Source organism: Mastomys coucha, unplaced genomic scaffold (assembly GCF_008632895.1).
Source record: "Mastomys coucha isolate ucsf_1 unplaced genomic scaffold, UCSF_Mcou_1 pScaffold12, whole genome shotgun sequence".
In the NCBI taxonomy this organism is placed as follows: domain Eukaryota; kingdom Metazoa; phylum Chordata; class Mammalia; order Rodentia; family Muridae; genus Mastomys; species Mastomys coucha.
The window spans coordinates 57,084,855-57,108,113 of NW_022196894.1; the positions used below are offsets into that span (position 1 = coordinate 57,084,855).

The 23,259-nt window shown below is 37.8% G+C and overlaps 1 protein-coding gene across 5 annotated transcripts in view; it reads right to left on the bottom strand.

Moving 5' to 3' along the window:
* Positions 1 to 1,116: 1,116 nt before the first annotated feature.
* Epha6 (EPH receptor A6) overlaps positions 1,117 to 23,259 on the bottom strand; it is a 922,972-nt gene continuing 900,829 nt past the window's right edge. For all 5 annotated transcript variants that reach the window (XM_031364192.1, XM_031364193.1, XM_031364195.1 and 2 more), the window contains 3 exons: positions 16,047 to 16,240; positions 3,920 to 4,069; positions 1,117 to 2,204 (listed from right to left, as the gene is read on the bottom strand). In XM_031364192.1, coding sequence (XP_031220052.1) covers positions 2,090 to 2,204; positions 3,920 to 4,069; positions 16,047 to 16,240 — 459 coding nt within the window. In that variant the 3' untranslated portion in view covers positions 1,117 to 2,089. The remainder of the gene's footprint in view (positions 2,205 to 3,919; positions 4,070 to 16,046; positions 16,241 to 23,259) is intronic.

Genomic DNA, 23,259 nt, shown 5'->3' on the forward strand with positions numbered 1-23,259 from the left:
GCTGACAGAGTCTTATGATGGAGCATATTATTCTATTTCTTATTTTTTCTAAATACCTTTTTGTTGTATTATAAAAATAAATAAATATATATGATTAATAAATTTAATCATCTGTTTACATCTGTTATCATTTAATAGATATTTAAATACAGATAAATATGGAAATTTTATATTTCCCCTAAATGTGTCCAGATTTGTGTAAATGCATCAAGCAAACTGCAGAGAGTCTATGATTGACATATGGCCATGCATGTAGGTGGCTGGAATATGTTGTTAGCTATTTCTGACTCACTTACTTAAAAGTGATGGAATGTCCACTTTTCCCTTCTCAGTATACTTAAAGAATACTCTAAAGACATCCTTTTTCTCTATACATGCTTTTTTTGGAATGAAAAAGGGCAAAAAGAGAAAGAGATTGATCAGCTAAAGAAAAGGATTGGAAGGATCCAGTATGAAAGGACAATAAGAAAATCCTACAAGCAAGAATAAGAGGGGAACTGAGGTTCCTTAAGTAGAAATAGCTTTGCCCTTTCCCAGTATGGCTGGGGATGTGGAGAGGGATGCCTTTGTCTTTGATATCACATAAAAATTAGTTCACCAAATCTGTGTTGATAGACAACCTGCTCTGCATTTTTCTTCCCTCAATACATGGCTCACTCTTCACTCATCACAATGGTTTTTGTAGTTTCATGGGGAGCAGATGATTTTATCACTGAGTTTGTTTCAAAAAGAACTCTATTTTGAGAAGCTGACAAGTTCACTTGAAAAATATATTTGCTCTTTTGCTGCAAGCTTCAGAGGTGATTATGACAACACATCTCAGATGTGTTCTTATATACTACAATAGACCAATTACACACACACACACACACACACAGATGGTGTAAGCATATATATATGCTTAAATGTGAGATTTGTATATATCATGTTTATGATATCCATCTTTTCTTAGACGATTTGGAAAACAGTTCAGCATGTCCATGTAACTTATTTTTGTGAACAAAATATTGGAATTTTTAAATTTGGAAAATAAACCAATTATCATTGAACAAAAGACATTTCTTACCTTGGGCCACTGTAAGATGTCCTAAATTAAGTAAACCATTTCCCATTAAATCTATGGCTACTGTGTTAGACCTTTTATTCAAAGAAGTCCTGTGAACAATTAACTTTCTCAATGCTTTGATAACTGTTTTTTTTTTTTCAAACTTGTGAAGATGAATCCAAGGGAACAGCCACTGTTCACTCCATGCATCCGTCTATGAAAGCTGTTAGAGCAATGGACTCACTCTTGGTCTTTCCAAGGGTGATTCTTGGAACATACTAGAGAAATACAGTACAATTAGTAAAAAAACTTAGAGGGGGGAAAAGCCTCTAAACAGTCACCTACTATGAAATGTGTAGAACCCTATAAAGTTAATTAAAAAATATAGACAAACCCAGCCTTAGAAGATTTAAAAGCACAGTATTTCTGTCTGTCTCCCTCCCCAACAATGCCCTTCATAACTGTAGTCACACCAGACACAATTGCACTACATGGAGTCATTAATTATTTCTGCAAGTCATTGTATCAACATCAGGCACCAACAGTTAAGTCATTAAAATTAAACAACAGCAAAACCTGCAGAGTTGAGTAAAACTATTGAAAAAGAAGTATGTGAAGTTGGAAGCTACTCGATCACAAAACATGGAAGAATGGTCAGCTATTTTCTTCTTATCTATCATCAAACGCCACATACATCTTTGAAGATGCCACACTTAAGGACAAATTCCTTTAGATTAAGTCCATGAACACTTCCCAAACATTTCTATACAAAGTTACACATTCATGCTGAGTTATTTATCATTATGCAGTGATAATCTGCAGTGGGCCAGAGTTTCGTTTGCAGGCTATTCAGAGAGGACCTGTGTAGCATGATACTGAAATCCAAGGTGGAAGCATAAACATAAGGTGTGCAGCCAGAGTCTGAACAGGAGACTGTGGGTGGTGAAGGGATGTCTGGAGAATCAGAAGAATGAGCGAGTCGTAGAGGGAATATCTTTCTTTGTAGAAATGCTGAGGCACAAGATACAGGTATTTATAGTACTTTCATACATGAAATCCTTTCTCCTGTATGTGCATCATATGTAAACGTAAAGTCTGTATGCTGCTGACTATTCGTCTTTGATGTCCAATGAGTATGACTCCAATTCGCCTAATATCACTGAGAGAGCAGGAAGAGGGAGGGAAGGAAAGGGAGGGGCAGAGAGAGGAAGAGAGAGATTTTGAGCATCTAGAATTAATAAAGACAAGCCAGAGAAAATGAAGACATAGCTACGTTAAACATGTACCATGTCACATTTGACAAAATTATGTTGGTTAATTATTAAGCAGTCATATAAATGAATACCAATAGTTTTATATTTCCTTCCTGGTTTCATAAAATATACTGTAATATTAAATTCAATGATATAAAGAAAATAATTATATCCAGATAAAATGTTTATATCTCTGTAGATACATGGCTATTTATAGTTCAAGTACTTATACAAATTTACAATAGTCATAGAAAATGCTGAGTGTGTAGGGTAGAGGTACAATGTGAGCATGATCCATTCAGATCATAGCTATTTTGTAATCCAAAGAAAAAAAATGACATTAAGCAAAACAGCAATTTTGTAGAAATAAATAAAAGTGGAAATATGCATAGTCTACACTATATATTCTAACCCTATAGCAACTGTACTTCTATGCTTAAGACGTAAAAAAATCAATACAAAAATTACACAGTGCACCGGGCATTGGTGGCGCACGCCTTTAATCCGAGCACTTGGGAGGCAGAAGCAGGCAGATTTCTGAGTTCGAGGCCAGTCTGGTCTACAGAGTGAGTTCCAGGACAGCCAGGGCTACACAGAGAAACCCTGTCTTGAAAAACAAACAAAACAAACAAACAAAAATTACACAATGCAAAAGTACTTGTACTAATAAAAGTTTTAAAAATAGTGAGACATTCAAGAAAATTCCATACAAAACCCAAACTAATAAACTAGATTTATAGGCATTAACACAATGGAATCTCAAAGCTGGGTAAAAAAAGCAAGAATAATATATAACCTTTTATATGAATTTTAAAATTTATATGAAATATAGAAATAAGATATTCATAGACTAATAAACATTTAATACAGAATAGTGATGACTTTGGGATGGGGTTAGGAGATGTGACAGAAGTGCAGTACATATAGAGCTTCAACTGTTTTAGGAATGGATTATCTCACAAACTTAGTGGTAGGTATAACAGAATTTGTTACATTATTCTCTGCATTTGTTTTGTGAATATATGAGAAATAATAAGAATAAATCCAATATTTGATATTAAAACCATCATTATTTTGAGCCATAAGAAACTGCATTGCCATCTTAAGATGACAATAATTTCATATGGCTCCACTAATTATTATAATATTTCAATCCACATTTGGAGCTCTTCTATTGGATGTAGGTAATAGATGATGATATCTGAGACAATGGAAGATGTCTGACCATGATAATACATAGAAGGATCCTAAAGTGGCACGGTAATAGTAGAGTGATTTAATGACGATAGTATAAATTGATTGTGCATTACTAGTATATATGACCAACAACTTACCAAGGCAACAGACACTGTGTTCATATAATGTCTATGATGTAAATAAGATCAACATGCAATTTTGAAACACAACAATGTCAAAAAGTTACTTAAATTACATACATTCTTTAAAAGGAATATTGGCTGAAAGAGTAACTTCAGACTTATATCAGAATGATAATCAGGAATGGCAGAAGAAGTCCCAATGGCAGAAAACCTTGGGTAGGGTTTTCTTGATTGGAAGTGTGAATGTGCAATCCATGAGCAGAACAACATCTAATTACAACAACAAGCTTAGAATTACTTACTCGATGCTCATTCGTGAAATCAGATCAAACGTTGTAAAACCTGCTGCCATGAAGTTGCTCTTGTATTGCCCCATCTTTATAGAATCCAGCCAGTCACCCACTGTGACAAACAGTGGGTATTCAGGACCATCGCCAGGGGACTCTGGCATTCTACAGGGAATGAAGCATAGCATTTAAAAGCCTGAGAAGCCTGCCTTGGTCGTTTTTTATTTACACCTTTTACAATATTCTTGAATCGAATTTTTTATCCTCTATTTAAATGAACTATACTTTTCTGTCTTATTCAGCAAGTACTTAGAACAAGTTCTTTTTTATCAAATCGATAATTTTTTACTTTTCCTATGGGAATTTACTTTTCCACTATGGGAATTATTGACAGACCTTTAGAAAAAAAAACATTTTTTCTATGTAGTTTTTATTTTTTTCTCTCTCATGAAATTGTTTTGAGAGATGGAGCCTAGTGTGCTCACCATGTAGGCCTGACGAGTAGCAACTTTTTCATGTGGACCATCTCTGACCTCTTACCAATCTCTGTCCTTTTACATGCCCCATACTTGCTGGGATGATTCTCCTTTTATTTTTTATTTTATTTTATTTTATTTTTTGTTTTTTCCAGACAGAGTTTCTCTGTGTAGCCCTGGCTGTCCTGGAACTCACTCTGTACACCAGGCTGGCCTTGAACTCAGAAATCTGCCTGCCTCTGCCTCCCAATTCCCCGGCTTATGGTTCTCCTTTTAATGGTGAATTCATTGATCAAACTTCAAGTTATGTATTTTAAACAATCAACAATAATATTCTTATTTAAAAATAATTTCTGATATCACAGAACTTACTTGCATAAATATATGCAGGTATAATGTATGAGTATTTTAGCTCAAAACATAGATATGAAGCCATAAAATAAAGCAAAAATCAATCAAGTATGAGTCAACAAGCCAAGGAATATAGTATTGATAGTTATTAAAATAGTAATATTGTAATCAATTTAGTTTTTAAAGTCTATGCAAGCACTCTAATTGAGAACTTTTTTACAGTTTAAGACTAAGAATAATGTAAAGGCATTATTTTGGAATGTCTAGGAAAGATATGTATGAATACATGCATACATATATGTTTATAAATAGCATACACACATACTAGCTAAAGTTGGCAGGAATACAATGGAATTAATCTTAAAATGATACTAAAATAACTCAGGAGTTTGCACTTATACCATTCTAGTAAAACACTGTAGTATTTTTTCTATGGGAATGCCAGAACACACAGTCCATGCCTGAAGCTGTGTTAGGAGATATCTGAGAGCTCATGAGCAAACTGCAAGGAAACAAGAGTCTTTGTGACCACTGTTCCTCTATAACCTGGATTTATTCACAGCCTTCCCAAGTGTGGTAATAGGAGTAGGTTTACTTTAGATTATGTCATCTTACCCATTACTATTTGGAATAATGTTTCCTAGCATGAGCTGTCCTCCTGATTATAAAAGCCTAAACTCATGTGACTTGGTCCTTGTGACTATATACTTGAACTCAAGTGAACTTTGCTCATTTGACCTTGCTTTGCTCATTTGACTTTGCTTAGCCCTCAGAATACCCTCAGAATAGAAATTGTCTGATGCCCTGAATAAAGCTGGCTATTGCATGATACTTTTGTGTGCCTCACTTTGAGGTTCCAGTCTCCCAGGTTTATCCCATCAAACAGAGCAGCAACACGGGAACATGGAAATATTGTGATGTTTATAAAAAATATTTGATAGGAAATTGTTTATATAATAATAGATGCATTATAACAAATGTATTATTTAAATAGCCTTAGATACAAAATTTACATTATCTAGTTAAGCACTAATGACCTTTAAAAATATACTTATGTTTTGATTCAAATCCATATTTACTAAATAATAAAAAATGTTCCTACCACAAGTAAATGACTAAACTGTTTTATTAGACACTGAAAGTTAGCCCAACTTCTAATAATTTTGTTCTTAATATTTTTGAAATAAATGAAAATATCTGTAGATACATAATTTGAACATCAATATTTTAAATATTTCATCAAGCTTTTGCCATCAATATTTTAATTATGCCAATTGGAACTGGAATCTGTTAATATGGAGAAGCAGCTGTCTAAGCCTATGAAGGGAGAATATCTGGGTTTATGCACACTATCTAACTCTGGTACCTTTCTGATAAAATATACGTGGGAGTGAGCATTAACTTCTCAGGGGGAAATTGAAGACCCATCCACGAATACTCTTTGGTTGGTGTTTTAGTCCCTGGGGGAACCTGGGACGGAGAGATGAGGGGGAGGAATCAGGTATATGAAGAGACAGGAGGGTCAGGAAAATGAATAGAAATATGTAGCAGTGTGTGTGGGGGTGTTGCTAGTATGGGGAGGGGAACCACTAGAAACTCTCAGGTACCAGGGAAGCAAGAGGTTCCCAACACCCAGTGAGGACGGCATTAGCTGAAATACCCAACAGAGGGGAGATAGAACTTGTAGAGACTTCCTCAAGTTAGATAGGCACTGCCTCCAGTTGAGGGATAGGGCCACCTGCCCATCTAAAAATTTTAACCCAGAATTGTTCCTGTCTAAAGGAAACACAGGGACAAAAGAATGGAGCAGAGACTGAGGAAAGACCGTCTAGAGACCATCTTGGGATCCATCTCATCTGCAGACACCAAACCCTGACACTATTGCTGATGCCAAGAAGCGCTTGATGATCGGAACCTGGTATAGCTGTCCTTTGAGAGGCTCTGCAAGCCCCTAATACAGATGCAGATACTAACTAGATTTTTTAAATGACAGCATACTTCAGAATTTCCAATTGTTGACATACACTCTGAATATGTAAGGTAATTCAAACTAGGTTCTGCATAACTTTCTTGAATTACCTAGTTGGTGTCTATAGATTATCTCTTAGGAAATACTGCTGTAGTTAACAGACTCTCTGTAGGGTGCTGGGAGGTGTGTAGATAAAGGGGTAGGAGAGACCTGTGTCCTGCCAGAGACCCTGGGCAGGCAAACTAGACTGCTGAGGGCTCTCCAAGTCTGGCTGTTTGGGTCTGGCTGTGGGAAGCCATTAACCCCGGTCTCTGCGGGGGTGGGAGGGAGCAGTCTGGGTCCCTGGACCTCACAGAGGCCAAGAACACGACAGGTTCTAGCTCTTGGGCATCGCAGGACATCACTGGACACTGAGGAAGAGCTGGGAATAGGTGGGGGCTTCGGGGTGGCAGTGGCCCTGGGCCAAAAGGAAAAGGTGTGTGTGTGGGCTGGGGTGTTGGGGAGAGAAGGTACTACGTGGTTCTCATGTGGGCGAGAGTCCTTGATCCAACCTGGAGGCTGGAAACCCTGGAAGGCTTTCCTACGGGAGATTAGACATGGCTCTTTAGTGAAAGGCCTAAGCCATTGCTCCAGCATGGTGAGTCTAGATAAAAGGAGGCAGTCCATGGTTTTAAGGCATTTACTGTAGAAAGGCAGAGAGAGGGAGAGGGGTAGAGAAGCAGAGGCCGTCCATGGCCACCTGGAGAGGGGGCAAGAGAGGAGAGGGAGCAAGAGGTGAGAGTAAGAACAAGAGTTTAAAAGAGAGAGGAGGGGCCAAGCAGCCCCTTTTATAATGGGTTGGGCTACCTTGCTGTTCTCAGGTAACTGTGGGGCGGGGCATACTTGGCTGTAGTGAGGTGACTATGTGGGTGGAGCATAGCCAGAATACCAGGAGCTTTGGGGCATTGTCTACATGATTGATAGATAGCCACAGGATAATGGAGTGAGGGCTCATGGTGTCAGCAGCCTAATGTCTGGGGGCATAGCTCACTGTTCCTTTCCTTGTAGAATTTTCTACTGGGTCTCCAGAGTAAGCCTCGCTCAACCAGAACACAGGCTTCCACGGTCCAACAACTCTCAAAGGATTAGGGCACCCTTATTGACTGTTAGCATGAGTTGCCATAGGTTAGAAAGGTGAATGTCTTATTTTAGAACACTATGGCTCTAATAACTGCAATTACCTGTTAGAGAATTTTTTAAAAATGGAACAAAAATAAGTTGAACTGACATATCCTTCATATTCTTATGCCTTTCTTATTTTCTTTGTTTGAAATAGAATTTCACTATGTAGGTTAGCCTGGCTTCAAACTCATGATTCTTTTGCCTGGGCCTCTAGAGTCCTGGGATTAAAGACATTCACCTCGACATGTAGTCCACACTCTGCTTGATGCACAGGTAAAGTCGAATAAGTCTCATTCTCTATACTGAGATGACACTGGAGTAGCTCTTAAGGTTTCACAATTTCATGCAACTGGTGAATAGAAATGTGATTTGCTAAGTTTATGTCATTAATATAGAAAGATGATGGAAAAACAAACACTCTTTAAGTGACTGAAATGGCCTAACTCCTCACTGAAAAGCATTTACATTTGCTCCCAAATTCTTGTAATGTCCTAATTTCTTTTCTCGCACACACCCAGTTAGTAACCTAGTTAACTCCCTGGCCTTTTCTGCAATTGGCCTGGCACTTGATTTAGGAAGGTCGGGGGTTCCACATTGTTCATGGCTGCTGTGCAGGAATTTTATCTTATACTTTATCTTATACTGAAGTTGAAAAATGCTGCTATATTCTGGTTTTCAGAGTTGGGCACTACTATCCTCACATGAATTTTCTAGAACATTGCCTAATAAACAATAAATGCCCTTTCTTATCAAACCCGCACAGTGATAAATTCAGTCTATTTTTTTTGCTGAGATGGTGGAAATCGCTGGTCATTGGTGATTAGTGGAGTTGCTCATCTGAAACATCTTCATAGCATAGCCAGAAGCTCACATTAAGCCTGTGTTGTAAGCTGGGAGTAGTGACTCACATCTGGACTCTCAGTGCTGGGGAATATCACCACATCACAGAAAGTGCCCATGACTCTGTGGCTGCTCTTCTCTATACCTGGTTAACTCATATACCAACATTCGAATATAGGCACTACCCATCTCTGAAAGAAAGTTTTACTCTGCATTTTTTTCAATTATCCAAGATTTCATTCTTTTCAATAGAGCCTATTATTTAACTTGATCACTAATTGATGAAATAATTTTGAGGCTACAAATTAAAGCATGATTTGACTCAAAGTATACTAAAGTATCAAATGCTTAGAAACATGTAATGTTTCTTGCTTGCCTCTACCTAGTGCCTATGGATGAGTAATGAATAGTATTTACAGTATAATCACTGATTTTTGTTAGATTACTGTGATCACTAACTTTTTAAATTTTATTTAGTAATTCTTCTGTTTTTAGTTGTTAAAATTATTTAATATGCATAATAGGATTGATAACTGGTAAACACATAGAGGAATAATAAAAATTATAACTGTGAACACTTGGAGAGATAAATGCATGGCAGGAATAATGCTTTTAAAATAATCTCTCACAATTCTGAGTAGAATACCCAGCACATGGTCCCTAAAGAGAGAATAATAGGTCACTGAGCTTCAAAGAAAGACTCCTTTTTTGAGAAAATACTCAAGAATGAAAACAAACACTACATCCCGTGCAGTGGCCATTACCCTATCCTTGTGGTGTTGGTCCCCTGCACCACACAACAACAGCAGTATCTGAGCTGAGAGCACAAAGTCATGACAGCCAGTAATGCTGCCAATACAAGCAGAAAGGAGAAACACAGGTGTGTGCAGCACCAGAAAACCCCAAGGATGGAATTCTGGAACTATGCTCTGGTCTTATTCCCTTCACCTCTGAATATTATAGTAGTTGTACATGTTCTCCACTAGCGTCTTATTCCCTTCATCTCTGTATATTATAGTAGTTGTACATGTTCTCCACTAGTGTCTTATTCCCTTCATCTCTGTATATTATAGTAGTTGTACATGTTTTCCACTAGTGTCTTATTCCCTTCATCTCTGTATATTATAGTAGTTGTACATGTTCTCCACTAGTGTTCTTCAAGTGGCTGCAAATTGCAGGAGGATGCTTTGGGAATATATGAGGATATATGTTTTTTTATCTTTCCTGGGGAGGGCATGCACTTTACATCTTTGTATTTATTTGGTAAAAAATAAGGTGATGGGCTGTGCTACAACCAAAATACTTTCAGGGGTTTTAATAAACTTCACCTATGAAGTCTTATTCAGCCCAACGAAAAATGTAACTGGAAAAATAAAAATGTACCTTCTTTTCATATACTCATATGTTCAGCACAGTGCAGGGTGGAGAAACATCTGGAGATTTTATATTATTCACTACTGCATTGTCTGAGTGACCACGGATTTTGGAGTTGATGGACTTCATTACTAATCTCATGATTGCTTCTTGTGTTCTTTTGACAAATGGCCTCCTTGAGTCTCCCTTTCCTTGTCTGAGACACAGGAACAGCAGTAGTGACACTTAAAGAAGTAATGATAGTACCCAGTAGGTACAAGGACTAGCACACAGTACAGTCTCAACAAGCAGCACTCACTGAGACTGTTTACAGCACGGGATATGTGTCAGCATTACCATGTGGAGAGATAGGCAGTGTTATAATTATCTTGTGCCAGTAGCTCATTCAGTTTAGATCTAATAGGCAGGAAGGAATTTCACAGCTTCTGATCAATGCTACATATCCCATCTTCCTTCCACAAAGCTGATTATTGTGCAGTGTCTGCACAGTTTTGACCAGACAGTTATTTCTGTATGATAAACATCAACAGAGTACAAGCAACAGAAATCAGAACAAAGCCCCTCACAATGACTTATATTTGGACATAAACAATTTTGTAGATGTTGATTGTATATTACCTGGGCCTTATTGTCAAAATTTTTTTGAAAATGGATGGAAAATTGTATATTACATTGTTGAAAATTATTAATGGAATGTATTATGATAGCACTATTTGGTCTTAGGTTTTCTTCTCATTTTCCAAAGCAGAATCATTACAGAGCTGGTCTGACTATTTTCTCTATATTTCTCATTCACTGGAAAGCAAGTGCTTGAAAATTCAACTACACACTTGTGTGTGCTAGGGAAGATTGTAGTTAAAGTTCTTAAGAACCACAAGTTTACAATATCCCCAACCATAGACAGTGCATAGTGAGAATGAGAATATTTACAATGTGTCTTGGCTGGGGCAGAACATGACTGATGATCCAATTGATTATTACAGATCAGTACCATCTAGCTGAGCAAGTATTACTATCCCTAGATACCATCTTTGAACTGATGTTTACAAAGCACAAAATTCTGAAAAATTGTTTGCCAGTGGATTGTAGAGGGCTTGGAACAGAATTGGAAATGTTATCCCCACCCCTTACTCTCTCCTTCCCTCATTTTTTTCTTTTTGCAATAGTAGGCATTGAAGCTAGGGACTTGCTTATGGTAAGGGATATACCAGTGACCTGATAATATACACTAAGCTTTAGCAATGTTATTTTCCTATTGCATTGCAACTTCGCCAAAAAGTGCAGCTAGCTGGCTACAACCTAGTATGCTTAGCAAATATCAGAGCCTGGAGCTTTGGAAAGGATAGATAATGAATATGCAGGAAGATGGGGTAGGGAGGGGAAGGGAGAGAGTGAATAGACAAAGTATGGTAATCAGGTAACGTTGTACTATTAAGCTTCAGCTAGTCAGTTACATCCCAGGGCTCTATAGGAGGATATCTATTTGGAATTGGGGACTACAATGTTGATCCTGAGAGATGTGGCAGAGAGGACAAATGGGGATAGGAACAGAGTAGAGCTAGGCATTGCTTCAAATGTAACCTTGATACGTGTAACCTTGATCTCAAGCTGGTCCCATCCTACCAGGGGTTATGTACCATGTGACAACCACAAATAACTCTTTGAGAGAAAATGTAAAGTCATTAATGAGAGTACATTGATATTGCACTTATGGAAGGTTGCTTGCCTCCATCAAGATGGTAATTTTGAAAATCTATTTAGCAGTTATTTGGATTTAAGGACATTCTTATATAAATTACCATGATCTCATATATGTCCGTATACTTTTTCAAATAGTGTATTTGGAACTCTAACAAAATGTGAATATGCCTATGGGAAGTATCAGGTAGAGGAATGTCAGCAGAAGACAAGAGTGAGAACCCCTCTTTCCATTCCTGAAAGCCTTGGATCAATAGCTTTCCTATAGCTACTAAGTTCTTGGCAAGGAAAGGCTACCAATGGGATATATGAAATTTCTAATTTTCTAGCATAAAGCTATTAAACTGTGGGTTTCATAGCCTTTCTCATTATCTTTAGTCATCCTAATTTTACCTCCACTTATTACTCTTGTCAAGCAAAAGAGCAAAAATTTCTCAGGTGAATTTTTGAGAAAAAGGCAATTATAGTGGAATAAAAACCATGGGGATGTAGTCAATGAAAGGGTGATGTCTGTGTTGGTGCAGAAATGAGAGAAACTGGGAGTTTGGGGACACTGGAGAAAAGGAGAGTCTAATGGCTGTGTGTCATACACTGTGTATATGTGTATGTGTGTTTGTGTGTGTATGTGTGCACATGTGTATGTGTATACATGTGTGAATGTGTGTGTACATGTGCATGTATGTGTACACATGGGTTGCATGCACATAAGTGTCGTTATGTAGAAGTCAGAATAGGACACCAAATCTATTATTTTCTGCTTTCCTGCCTTGAGACAGGATTTCTCATTTGAATTGGAATCTTGCTTTTTTGGTTTGGCTGGCTCCTTGACCAGCAAACTCTTAAACTTCTACTATCACTATCTCTGTTTCTGGGACTATAGGCACACACAGCCATACTCTTTTTGTTTTTGTTTTTTTAACATGGGTGCTGGGTATTCAGATTCAGATAGATGCCCATGTTTGCAGAGCAAAGCACTCTTCTGCAGTGAACTGTCTTCCCAGCTGACAGGTTTGAGAGGTATTCAGTAGCAAAGACTGATGATGGCCACTTTTTCTTATTCCCACAATAATCTGGGACAGGCATGCATCCTCAGAACTTGGGGGAATGGATAGGCTTTCCATGTGGAGATGTTTATCATCATTTTATAAACACTAAACCAACCAGGATTTTTCTTTACAATAAAGTGACTCAATTCTTGGGGACTGGAAACAGATGGTATGGATTGGTATTGGGAGTCTGCAGCCAGTGGAAGACAAGACAATCCCATCCTGTGTTTTATAAGTCCTGTGATAATAAGAATAATGACAAGTTGCAGGTACAGTATGCTGGGAATACTGGTTCATTTTGTTTCTCAAGCAAAAATATATTAAAACAAAAATGTTCATGTGTCTATGTCATGATCAAGGATAGAAAAATCACTCATGAAAATTTATATTTGTTCCAGACAGATTAGATTTTGGACTTAAACCAAGCTGACAACTTTATATGAAGGATGCAATTCCTGGCCTGTGTGTGGTGGGTTCTTCAGAGCCTGGCAATCATCTCGCCACAGACCTCTGGTCCCTGCATCTGCCTTGACCATTTATCCTTTTCCCATTTCATTTATTTATTTATCTTGGGTCATTTTTCTGATTTGAGATTCTGAGTATTTTATAAATATAATGATTATTCACAGTCTGAATATGCAGTCAAGAAACTGCTCTGTCTGTTGAAAATGATGACGATAGACTCTTTACAGTTATGCAGTTTTGCTATGGCCACCATTAAGTCTTTTTATCTTGTGTTACAACAAGAAGCTGAGAGGAAGTGATTTGGGTTTAGAGGGCATGATGTGATGCCCTCTTCCACGAAGGTAGAGTTACTTTGTAGTGCGTTTTCATTATGATGTTCTCTCAGTAGTAAAGCATGAACAGTGTATTTTCAAGAAATTATGAAAGCAAAAAAAAAAAAAAAAAAAAAAAAAAAAAAAAAAAAAAAAAAAAAAAAAAAAAACCAAGAATCAATTTCTCTACTTATCTTGCGTATATGAGACAGGTTTCTGGAAATAAAAAGTTATTACTATGGATTGATCATCATTTTGGCTTTGCATTCCCTCTTTGTTGTCTCATAAACTTTATAAAAAGTTGTCCTTGTTGAGGGTGCTCATGAACCTGTGTACCTCACTGATGAATCCTCCAGACATACTCCACTGTGTGTTTACTGAAGCTTTGTGGAGGTTTGGGCATCATGTTCCTTGGAACAATCTTCTCATCTAGCTTTTATAATGTGGCTCCATCCCTGTTTCCTGCATCAGCAGTCTGGCTCTTCTTTATCAATCTCGTTTGCTTATTGTATGTTGGGATCATCTCTTAAATCTTGCTGTTTTATAGAGCTGCCTTCTCTTCCTCTGTTTATTTGCATTCTTTACATTCATCATAGGTTATCTTAACTGTGCTGATGCCTTCAGTTTTAATCTATATGCTGGTCAATTTCAAATATAGACATCTAGCCTAGATATTTGAAAAATAATTATGTATATGCATGAGTGTCTATGTGTAGGGGATGTGCACAGGAGTGTAGAAACCCATGGAGGCCAGAAGGGCTTGTATATTCTCAAGCTCACATTTAGGACATCATGAGCTGCCCTGTGTAAGAACTAGAAAGTGACTCAAGAATAGTATAGACTCTTAATCGCTGAGCCATCTCTCTAATCCAAAAGATTTTTTTTTTAACTTCAAATTCAACCTATATGTACGAACTTGTGGAATTTTCACTCTACTATCCCGAGGGCATCTCTGACTCAGAATGCTCCTACTCATCTCATTTCTGCTTCAAAACTTGTTCCCTTTTTCTTAGAAAAAAAAAATAGAAGCCCGAAAAATACCTACTTTTTCCTTCTTCCTTCAATATTTATTCAGGAAATCAAGAGGCATTATATTATGTTGCCAAACAATAAATTCGTTCTCTCTTCCCCTGATCTCAACTGTATTCTCATTTTATAATTTAGGTCTTGAACTTTGATAGCTTGGGTTTCTAAAAAGACACACATGGTCCCATTTCCTATCTTGTTCCTTGTTTTGCATTCATAGTCTAAATCAACACTCAAGCAGTCTTCAAGAAGCACCGCTGTAATTATATCATCTTCTTGCTTAAACATCCTTCAGTGGCTGACCACTGCCTTAATGATGAAGTCCAAAGTGCCTTTCTTTTCTGTGCTTCCTCTTTACAGTTTCCTGTGCTGGGCTGCTCAGAGGGGACTGGCTGCAGCAACACCTGAATCACTAGCTATTTCATGCTTGGCTTCATTCTGCTGAAGCTGCCAATTAGTGATTTAGAGGTGAACTCTTACATGCTCTGCTGTGAAAAGAGACCTGTTTCAACTAGCCCTTACATCACCTACTCTTATTGTTACTGAAACCCCATTCTGACTCGAACCTGTGACCCACAGTTGAATGTGGTATATCCTGTAGCTGTCTTGTAATTCAGGAAGGCATGCTTTGGTTATTTATAGTCCAGTCTAAAGGAAGACATCGATGATACTTCAAGTGCAATATTTCAGACCTAGATAAGGATTGTTTTTGCTTCCACTCTCCTCTTCCTTCTCATTGTTCTTTAGAGAAAAGAGAGTGGGGAGTGGATTATATTAGTTGTACTGAAGGTTATAAAATGCTGCACAAGGGCCTTGATTTTCTCATCACCTGTCTAATTCTGATTTGAGGAGAGGAAAGTAACAACAGCAGAGTATGATCAGACCAGCATGAAACATCCTCACTTTTGGTGATTCACAAATCACCCTACCTTGCTTGCCATTTCAAATAGAGGAATGGAACATAGAATGGAAAGAAAATAGAAAAGGGACACACGCATGCACACAAATTGTACTTATAAAGATAGAAAAAGATCAGTAAAGAAAGATATATATATGTATACACATATAGATGTGTGTATGTATCTTTAATATATATATACATGTATATATACATATATATAAATGTACAAATATATACATATATATGTATGTATATATATATATATGATCCGCATAAGGAAAATGTAAATAAAGTAATGCAGAAAGACAAGAAATAGATGGAAAAGAAGGAAAATTTTTTTCTAGTGAAAATTCCATATTCTCTTTATTATTAATAATTTATCTGATCAGATAATAAGGTTTATAGAGGGTCTATAGTTGGACAGCAAATAAGGCAAACTGGTTCCCTCTCTCTGTTGTTCTTGCTTGTAGCCTGAAAGCAGTTTTGATTGTCAGGGGGAAAAGTACCAACATTATGCATCTTACACAAGGATGTCCTCCACCAGCGTGTGAAGGGCGCTGGGGTTGCGGATCAGTTTGTCAAGGAAGCTGACGATGTCAGTAAATTTTGGCCTGTGGTTTCTTTCCTTCTGCCAGCAGTGGAGCATCAGCTGGTGCAGAGACGGTGGGCAGCCCATCGGAGCAGGAAGTCTGTAACCTTCTTCAATGGACAAAATAACCTAAATGCAAACAGACGCAGATCACGTGCTTACTTTTGGTGACAACGAGATGTATGTAGCATCTTCATAGGCAAGCAGGACAAACCAAAATACTGGTAAGAGTGAACACTACTTAAGATGAGTACACAGGACCCAGGCAAAGGCATACCCAAGAGTTCTGAAGAGGAATTGCGGGTAACCCAGTAGCACCTGCTGCCCCTTCTGGGAAGAAAATATGCTGTAAGCATACACAGCTGGTGAACACGTAGTTAATTTAAGTTCTATTACAGTCTTAAGAAACTGATTCTGTGTAACATTGCTCAACTATTTTTTTTTTAAAATATTTATGTGTATGAGTACGCTATCCTTATTCACACCAGAAGAGGGCACCAGATCCCATTATAGATGCTTGTGAGCCACCATGTGGTTGCTGAGAATTGAACTCAAGAAGAGCAGTTAATGCTTATAACCACCAAGCCATCTCTCTATCCCTTGCCCAACTATCTTAAACCCTGATGCCAACAGCATAAAGGAAGTATGATGTGGATACATTTAGTGCAAACTGTATGCAACAAACAGGTAGGTCACTTTTTCATCCTTTTTATAAGATCAGTGGATTTTTTTAAAACCCATTTTTCTCCCTTTGTAACATATTGCATTCCTGCTTGGTGACTTTGGGTTTTCCCTTAGTCTTACACGGACCTGGCAACGAAGTTGTTTCCCCAGAGGTCCTAAGGTTCAAAACAGCAAAAGCTACAATGGCGAGTACAAAAGGTGGCGAGGGAGAGGCTCTCTTTGTAGGACAAGTTGGTGATAGTGTCCCATAAGGTGGTAGCACAAGTGTTCCATATGGGCACTGGTGTAGCTCACAAGACTGAGGGATTGAAGATTTGATCTGGGCTCATTTTAATTCACTTAATTTAAATTTAAATTCCCACTTCCTATACAGCTCCTGAGAAAGAAATCTGCATAAGAGTTAAGAATAACAGGGATGCGCAAAGCCAACCCTTGAACTGAGCACGGAGACCCCAATGGAGGAGTTAGAAAAAGGACTGAAGTAGCTGAAGGGGTTTGCAACCTCATAGGAAGAATGACAATATCAACCAACCAGAGCTCCCAGAGCTCCCAGGGACTAAACCACCAACCAAGGAGTACACATGGTGGGACCCATGGCTCCAGCCGCATATGTAGCAGAGGATGGCCTTGTCCGGCATCAATGAGAGGAGAGGCCCTTGGCCCTGTGAAGGGTTGATGCCCCAGTGTAGGGGAATGCTAGGGCGGTGAGGTGGGAGAGGGTGGTTGGGAGGGAGAGCACTCTCATAGAAGCAGGGGGAGGGAAGATGGGATTGGGGGGCTCTAGAGAGGAAACCTGGAAAAGGGGATAACACTTGAGAGATGTATATACATAAAATATCAAATAAAAAGAAGAGAAAAAACCCAAGGAGATGTTTTGCTAGTTTAATGTATTACCTGCCAGCCCTCTTAAGATGAATTTCTAAATGTGGAATAAAATCGATTCTGAATTCATATAGGTTAGCTTTTGAAGAGAAGATTGAAGGTATTCACATGAACCTTTGTTCTTATATCATTTATGGGGAAGATTTATTTTTTTACCAATTTAAATGCAGGGAAACTGAGGATCAAACATATTAAAAGATAGACATCAATCAAATTCACCCCCAATCAAAATATATAAATGGCTAATGTTAACATCATCATCTTAAGAATTCTGTTGCAGGACCATCTACATACCTTTTTTTATGTATTTTTTTTAAACACTGACATCCCATTTTAATTTCTTCTTAAACTGACATCATTTGACATGACTATAAAATATTCTGAATTTATGTTAGAGACAAGTTGTTAAAAAAGAAGCATTAATATTTCTTCAGGATTCTCTTAATTGCTAAGTTCAAACTTTTTCAGTATTTAGAGAATTTCTTATGATCACATCTGTATTTTTGGTGACTGTAATACGTGTGTGTGTGTGTGTGTGTGTGTGTGTGTGTGTGTGTGTGTAACTTACTGTGTTTGGCCATGAGGAAGTCTAGATTGACTTTAGGTATCTTCTATCATTGTCCACCTTCTGATTTTGAGATTTTTCACTGAGTCTGGAGCTTGAAGCTTTAGCCAGACTAGCCTGCCACCAAGCCCCTGGGATCCATGTGTTTCTCTTCCATCCCAGTACTGGGGTTATACGTTCGTGTTCTCATACACACACATATATGAACTTCATATATGAGCCTCACACAAGAATGCTGGGGTTTCAAACTCAGGTCCATATGCCTGAGCAGCAGGCCATTTACTCACAGCTTTCTCTTAGTCCCAGAATACATCAATCTGCAAGGATATTAATGTTTTACTCTCCATTTTATATTACGTTATTGAATATTATTTTTCTCATTTCTTTGGACCGCTTTTGGTACTATGCAGGCCTGGGTTTAAGTCATTTTGTTATATGTTTTAGTAAAACACGAATGGATACAAATGCTAGAAATCAATCATAACTACTGTGAAGAGCTTATGGAAGTAATTATAAAAAATAGGACAGAATGGCTTTAGAGAACGTTTGTGCCCTGGGAGCCTGAGAGTCAATTTGTCGGTGATGTGATTGCAAGCGGCATAGAATAAAACAGTGGCAGGTGAAGCCATGCTAAGAGGAAAGGTGGCCTTTACTGAATATTTTCTATGTGCTTGGTTCTTGTACTTTTTTCTTTTGTTTATCACTTAAAATGACTCTGGTGGTTACTATTATTGCTTCTTTTTACATCATAAAAATTAGACTGGGAAAGGTAAGGAGACTTGTCTAGATTCACATAGCTAATGTGTGGCAGAGCTAGGAGCTGTATTTAATTCCTTCTGACTTTCAGATGTCCTTTACTATTCCTCAGATACTGCCTTCAATTTTCATGATAGATTGTTCTCTTCTCAAATTTTATACCATGTTATCTTTTGTTATTACACATGCTCATTTGACTTTGGTGTTTTCATTCGGGCCCTAAACTTAATATTCTCAATAAATAAATAACACACACACACACACACACACACACACACAGAGTACTTTGTAGTTTCTAAAATATAATGTTTGAATGAGTCGTCACTTCTGAATGATTTTGCCTCTTATACACACTTCTATTATTAGATCTATCACTTTTATTGTATTTCTTTTTCTATTGCTTTTCCTCAGGCTATATATACATGAATGCAGGAACTACACATCTGAATTTTTCATTCTTGTCATTTAACATAGTAAATGCTTATTAGTAAATGCTAAGCAAAAATTATTAAAATAATTTTTTGATATCTTGATAGAGGAACATATTTTTATAAAATTTAGAATAGCTACTTCTGATAGACTCAGGGGACAGCATGATAGCATTTGAAGACCTAGAGAACACAATCGTAACTTTAAAAAAAAAATGTTATCAAGTGACACTATCTAGAATCTTGTTGATTGCTTAGACCAATCAGGTGATAGGAGACTGGCTCTTCTTCCTGAGCTTTATTACACTTCTCAACTTTTGTTCACATCTTCTTCTTCTTAGCCCCAGAGGAGATTTTTGTTTTCCACGGCTTTCTAGACACCTCATGAAATGCTCTGAGCCACACATCCAGACCACTTGGCATCTGCCCAGCAGTGAACCCCCTCTGTGCTGATGCTTTTTTTCTAAGAGCAGAGAGTGGCAAGAAGGTGGCATTGCTGTGTGACACTCTTGCCTTACGGAGTTCAGCAGAGTGCTGGTGCCTTGCTTGTGGGTAGTGGGAGGATCAAGAGACCCATAAATCTCTTCCTTATGGATCTCTCTATCTTCTACAGAGTTCTTACTTCCTTGTTTTCCTTAATTCTCTAACATATCATAAAACTCATTTGAAATCCTGGCGTCAAACCCAACAGGAACCCATCTTGTAGAGCAATATCATAACAGTTGAAAAATACCTAGTCAATTGTTGAGAGCTTTTGGGTGCCATTTCCAAAATTGTAGTTACCAAATGATATGTGTTTATGATTTCAATCTTTGAAACAAACCTGTGGAGTAGCTACAGCTCTTAGTGTCATTTTATAGCTAAGACACCCAATCACAGGAAGGCCAGATTTGTCTAAAGTTACTCACACATATAAAACCACGAATTTCAGTAGTCAAAGGCTTGTGAATATGGCAAATATTATCTAAAACAGGGTCTGTGATAGCACACAGTAGGTCCTAGTCCAGCTTCAGGAAGGTTGCTTAGGGAAGGGGAGTGTTCAATGGCATGGAGACCTTTGCAGAAGGGGTCTTGAAAGAGGTGCTACTGGAAGTGGATTTGTGTGGATGGAAAAATATCTGAAGCTGAATAAGGGATAAAACATTTATCTCTTACATCATCGACATATTTTCATATTATAAACTTAGATTTTTAATTTTCAACTAATTATGATATTTTAGTTGATATATATTTACTGTACAGGGAACCATGTTTGATGAAGCCAACTGCATATACATGTATTTCCTGTGCTTTAAGTGTATTATCCCCACACTCTCTACCCTTCGTAGCTGCTGCACATATTCTCATTAGCAGTTTTGTATTCCCCGTACATTTATTTTCAAGTCATACATGCATATCTGAACTTATATATCTATTTAAAGTCTGGGATCCACGAATAAGAGAAAACAGAAAATATTTGAATTTCTGAGACTGACTTCAATAATGTGATTAAGATAATTATCTCCACTCATATCTATTTTCCTGAAATGGATTTAACTTTCTTCTTAATAGTCAAAAAATCATAGTTACTTTATCTATTTATCTGTTGATGGATAATTGTATTGCTCCCAAAATTTAGCTGTGGTGAACAGAGGTACAATAAGCACTTACGCATACAAATTCAGACCTTCAACATAGAAGAAAATTGTTTTAGCGGTGGACAATACTAGCTTTTGCTTTTAGAAGGACTTGCCATAGAAACTCTGAAGGAGAGTAGAGGCAAGAAATGGTAAGAACTTACAATGTTTGCCTTGGTAAAAGACACAGGAAGAAAAGTAACTTCTTGGAGGCTTGAGTGTGATGATGAATCTGGTATGTATATATACCTAACCTTACTGCACTCGTCAACATTTGCTAAGGTGTGTGTGTATGTGTGTGTTACATGCATGTGCACTTGCTCATATGCATGTATGTGAGTGTATGCTAATAGAAGTCAGAGGTCAATATCAGAATCTTTCTCAATTGGTCTCCACCTTATTATGTGAGATATGGTCTCCCACTGAGCCTGGAGCTCACCAATTCAGTGAGACTTGCTGACCAACCAGTGAGTTGGGGTAGGGGTGGCATTGAGGGGTATTCTCCTGTCCAAGTTTTTCCATTACTGGAATCACGTATGTGTATTGCCACAGTTGGCTTTTTATCTATATGCTTGGGCTCTGAGTTCAGGCCTTCATGCTTGAATGGAAAGCATCTTCCTGGCCCATTGGTCCAATTTTCATCATTCCATGGGATTTAGACTTAAGAGACTGTAGTGGCTATTCCTGGTTGTTAATTTGACTATATCTGGAATGAACTACACTCCAGAATTGGAGGGCTCGCCTGTCATCCAGATCTTGAGGCTGGAAGATGAACATTTCCGATCTGGATCTTGGCATGGAGATTTTGAGGCATAGTGGCCACGAAAAGCTTAGGCTCAGGTATGCATTGCCTTTAAACCCAGGAGACAAGAAGATCTCTGAGTTCAAGGTTAGCCTGGGACTAAGAAAATCCCAGATCCAGGCCATACTTTCTGCTGGAGACTTCCATAAGGACATTGGAAGAAGGAAGACTCACTCTTCTTTGCCTGCTTGCACATACTTGCCAACATATCTGTTGGACCCCCACTTTTACAGAGGATCAACTGAAACAACTAGCTTCATGGGACTGTGCAACTACTAGATTCTTAGACTTTCCATTCATAGCTGGCCACTGTTGGGTTAATTGGACTACAGACTGTATATCATCGCAATAAATTCCCTCAATATAGAGAGACATTCCTTAAATTCTGTGACTCTAGAGAACCCTGACTATATATATGTATATATATATTTATATATAGTATTATATGATATATATCACATAATAAGGTGAAGATATATATATATGATATATAGCTCATATATAGTATATATATGAGCTGAGAACACAGCTTACCTCATTTAAAGATATGTACTGTTACACATCCTGTAGATAAGAAAGCTGAGACCAAATGACTTGGAAGATTACTCAGGATCGCATCAAAAATATACTAACATCGTCACCACAACTTCTGAGTCATAGAAGTAAAAGAGACAGTATCTCAGGAGACTTGAGCCACATGCTCAGCTCTGCCCATGTTAGCTCTTGAGTCTTCTTTTCTGTATTTCTCTTGTGTAGCTGCAGTTGTTACCATTACTTGTCTTCTGATGGCTTTCATGTCTGGAGCCCTAGGGAAACATTATCCCTAGATATCCATATATTTTCCTCTGGTACACACCACGTCTTAGTCGTCACCTCTGATCTGTCCATCCTGACCCTTTGCTCTACTCATTCAGAAACAGCTGCAGTCTCTCAGCCATTGAACTGAGCTCAAGATCTGCTAGTCTCTTCCAAGCACTACCAGGTGTGGACTCTTGTTAAGTCAAGCAACAGAGTGGTGACTTTCAGCTCTGTGACCTCTGAAAGCTGTGTTTTTGAGGAAGTGTGAGGAAATGTTGCATTGGCTGTACTGTCATGAATATTTCTTCTGGGGAAAGCTCTGTTTTATAGTTACTTTCTGATCCCTTGATTACGGAGTAATCAGAGCAGCTCATGGCACCTAGACTGTAAGAAAACTTGAGTCTCATTGTCATAGGATATGGAAAAAAATCCAGGGAGCTGGTGGAAAAAGAATTATAAAAAAGGAGGATAAGGTTATGAAAGAATAAGCTACAAAAAGAGCATACATTATCAAGGGCTGACTTATTATTTAGCCTAACATTTTCTTTTTAAGATAAAAAAACTTTCCTAAAGCCATATAGTTAATTCTCAATCTTGCTTTCTTTCCTTCTTTTTTT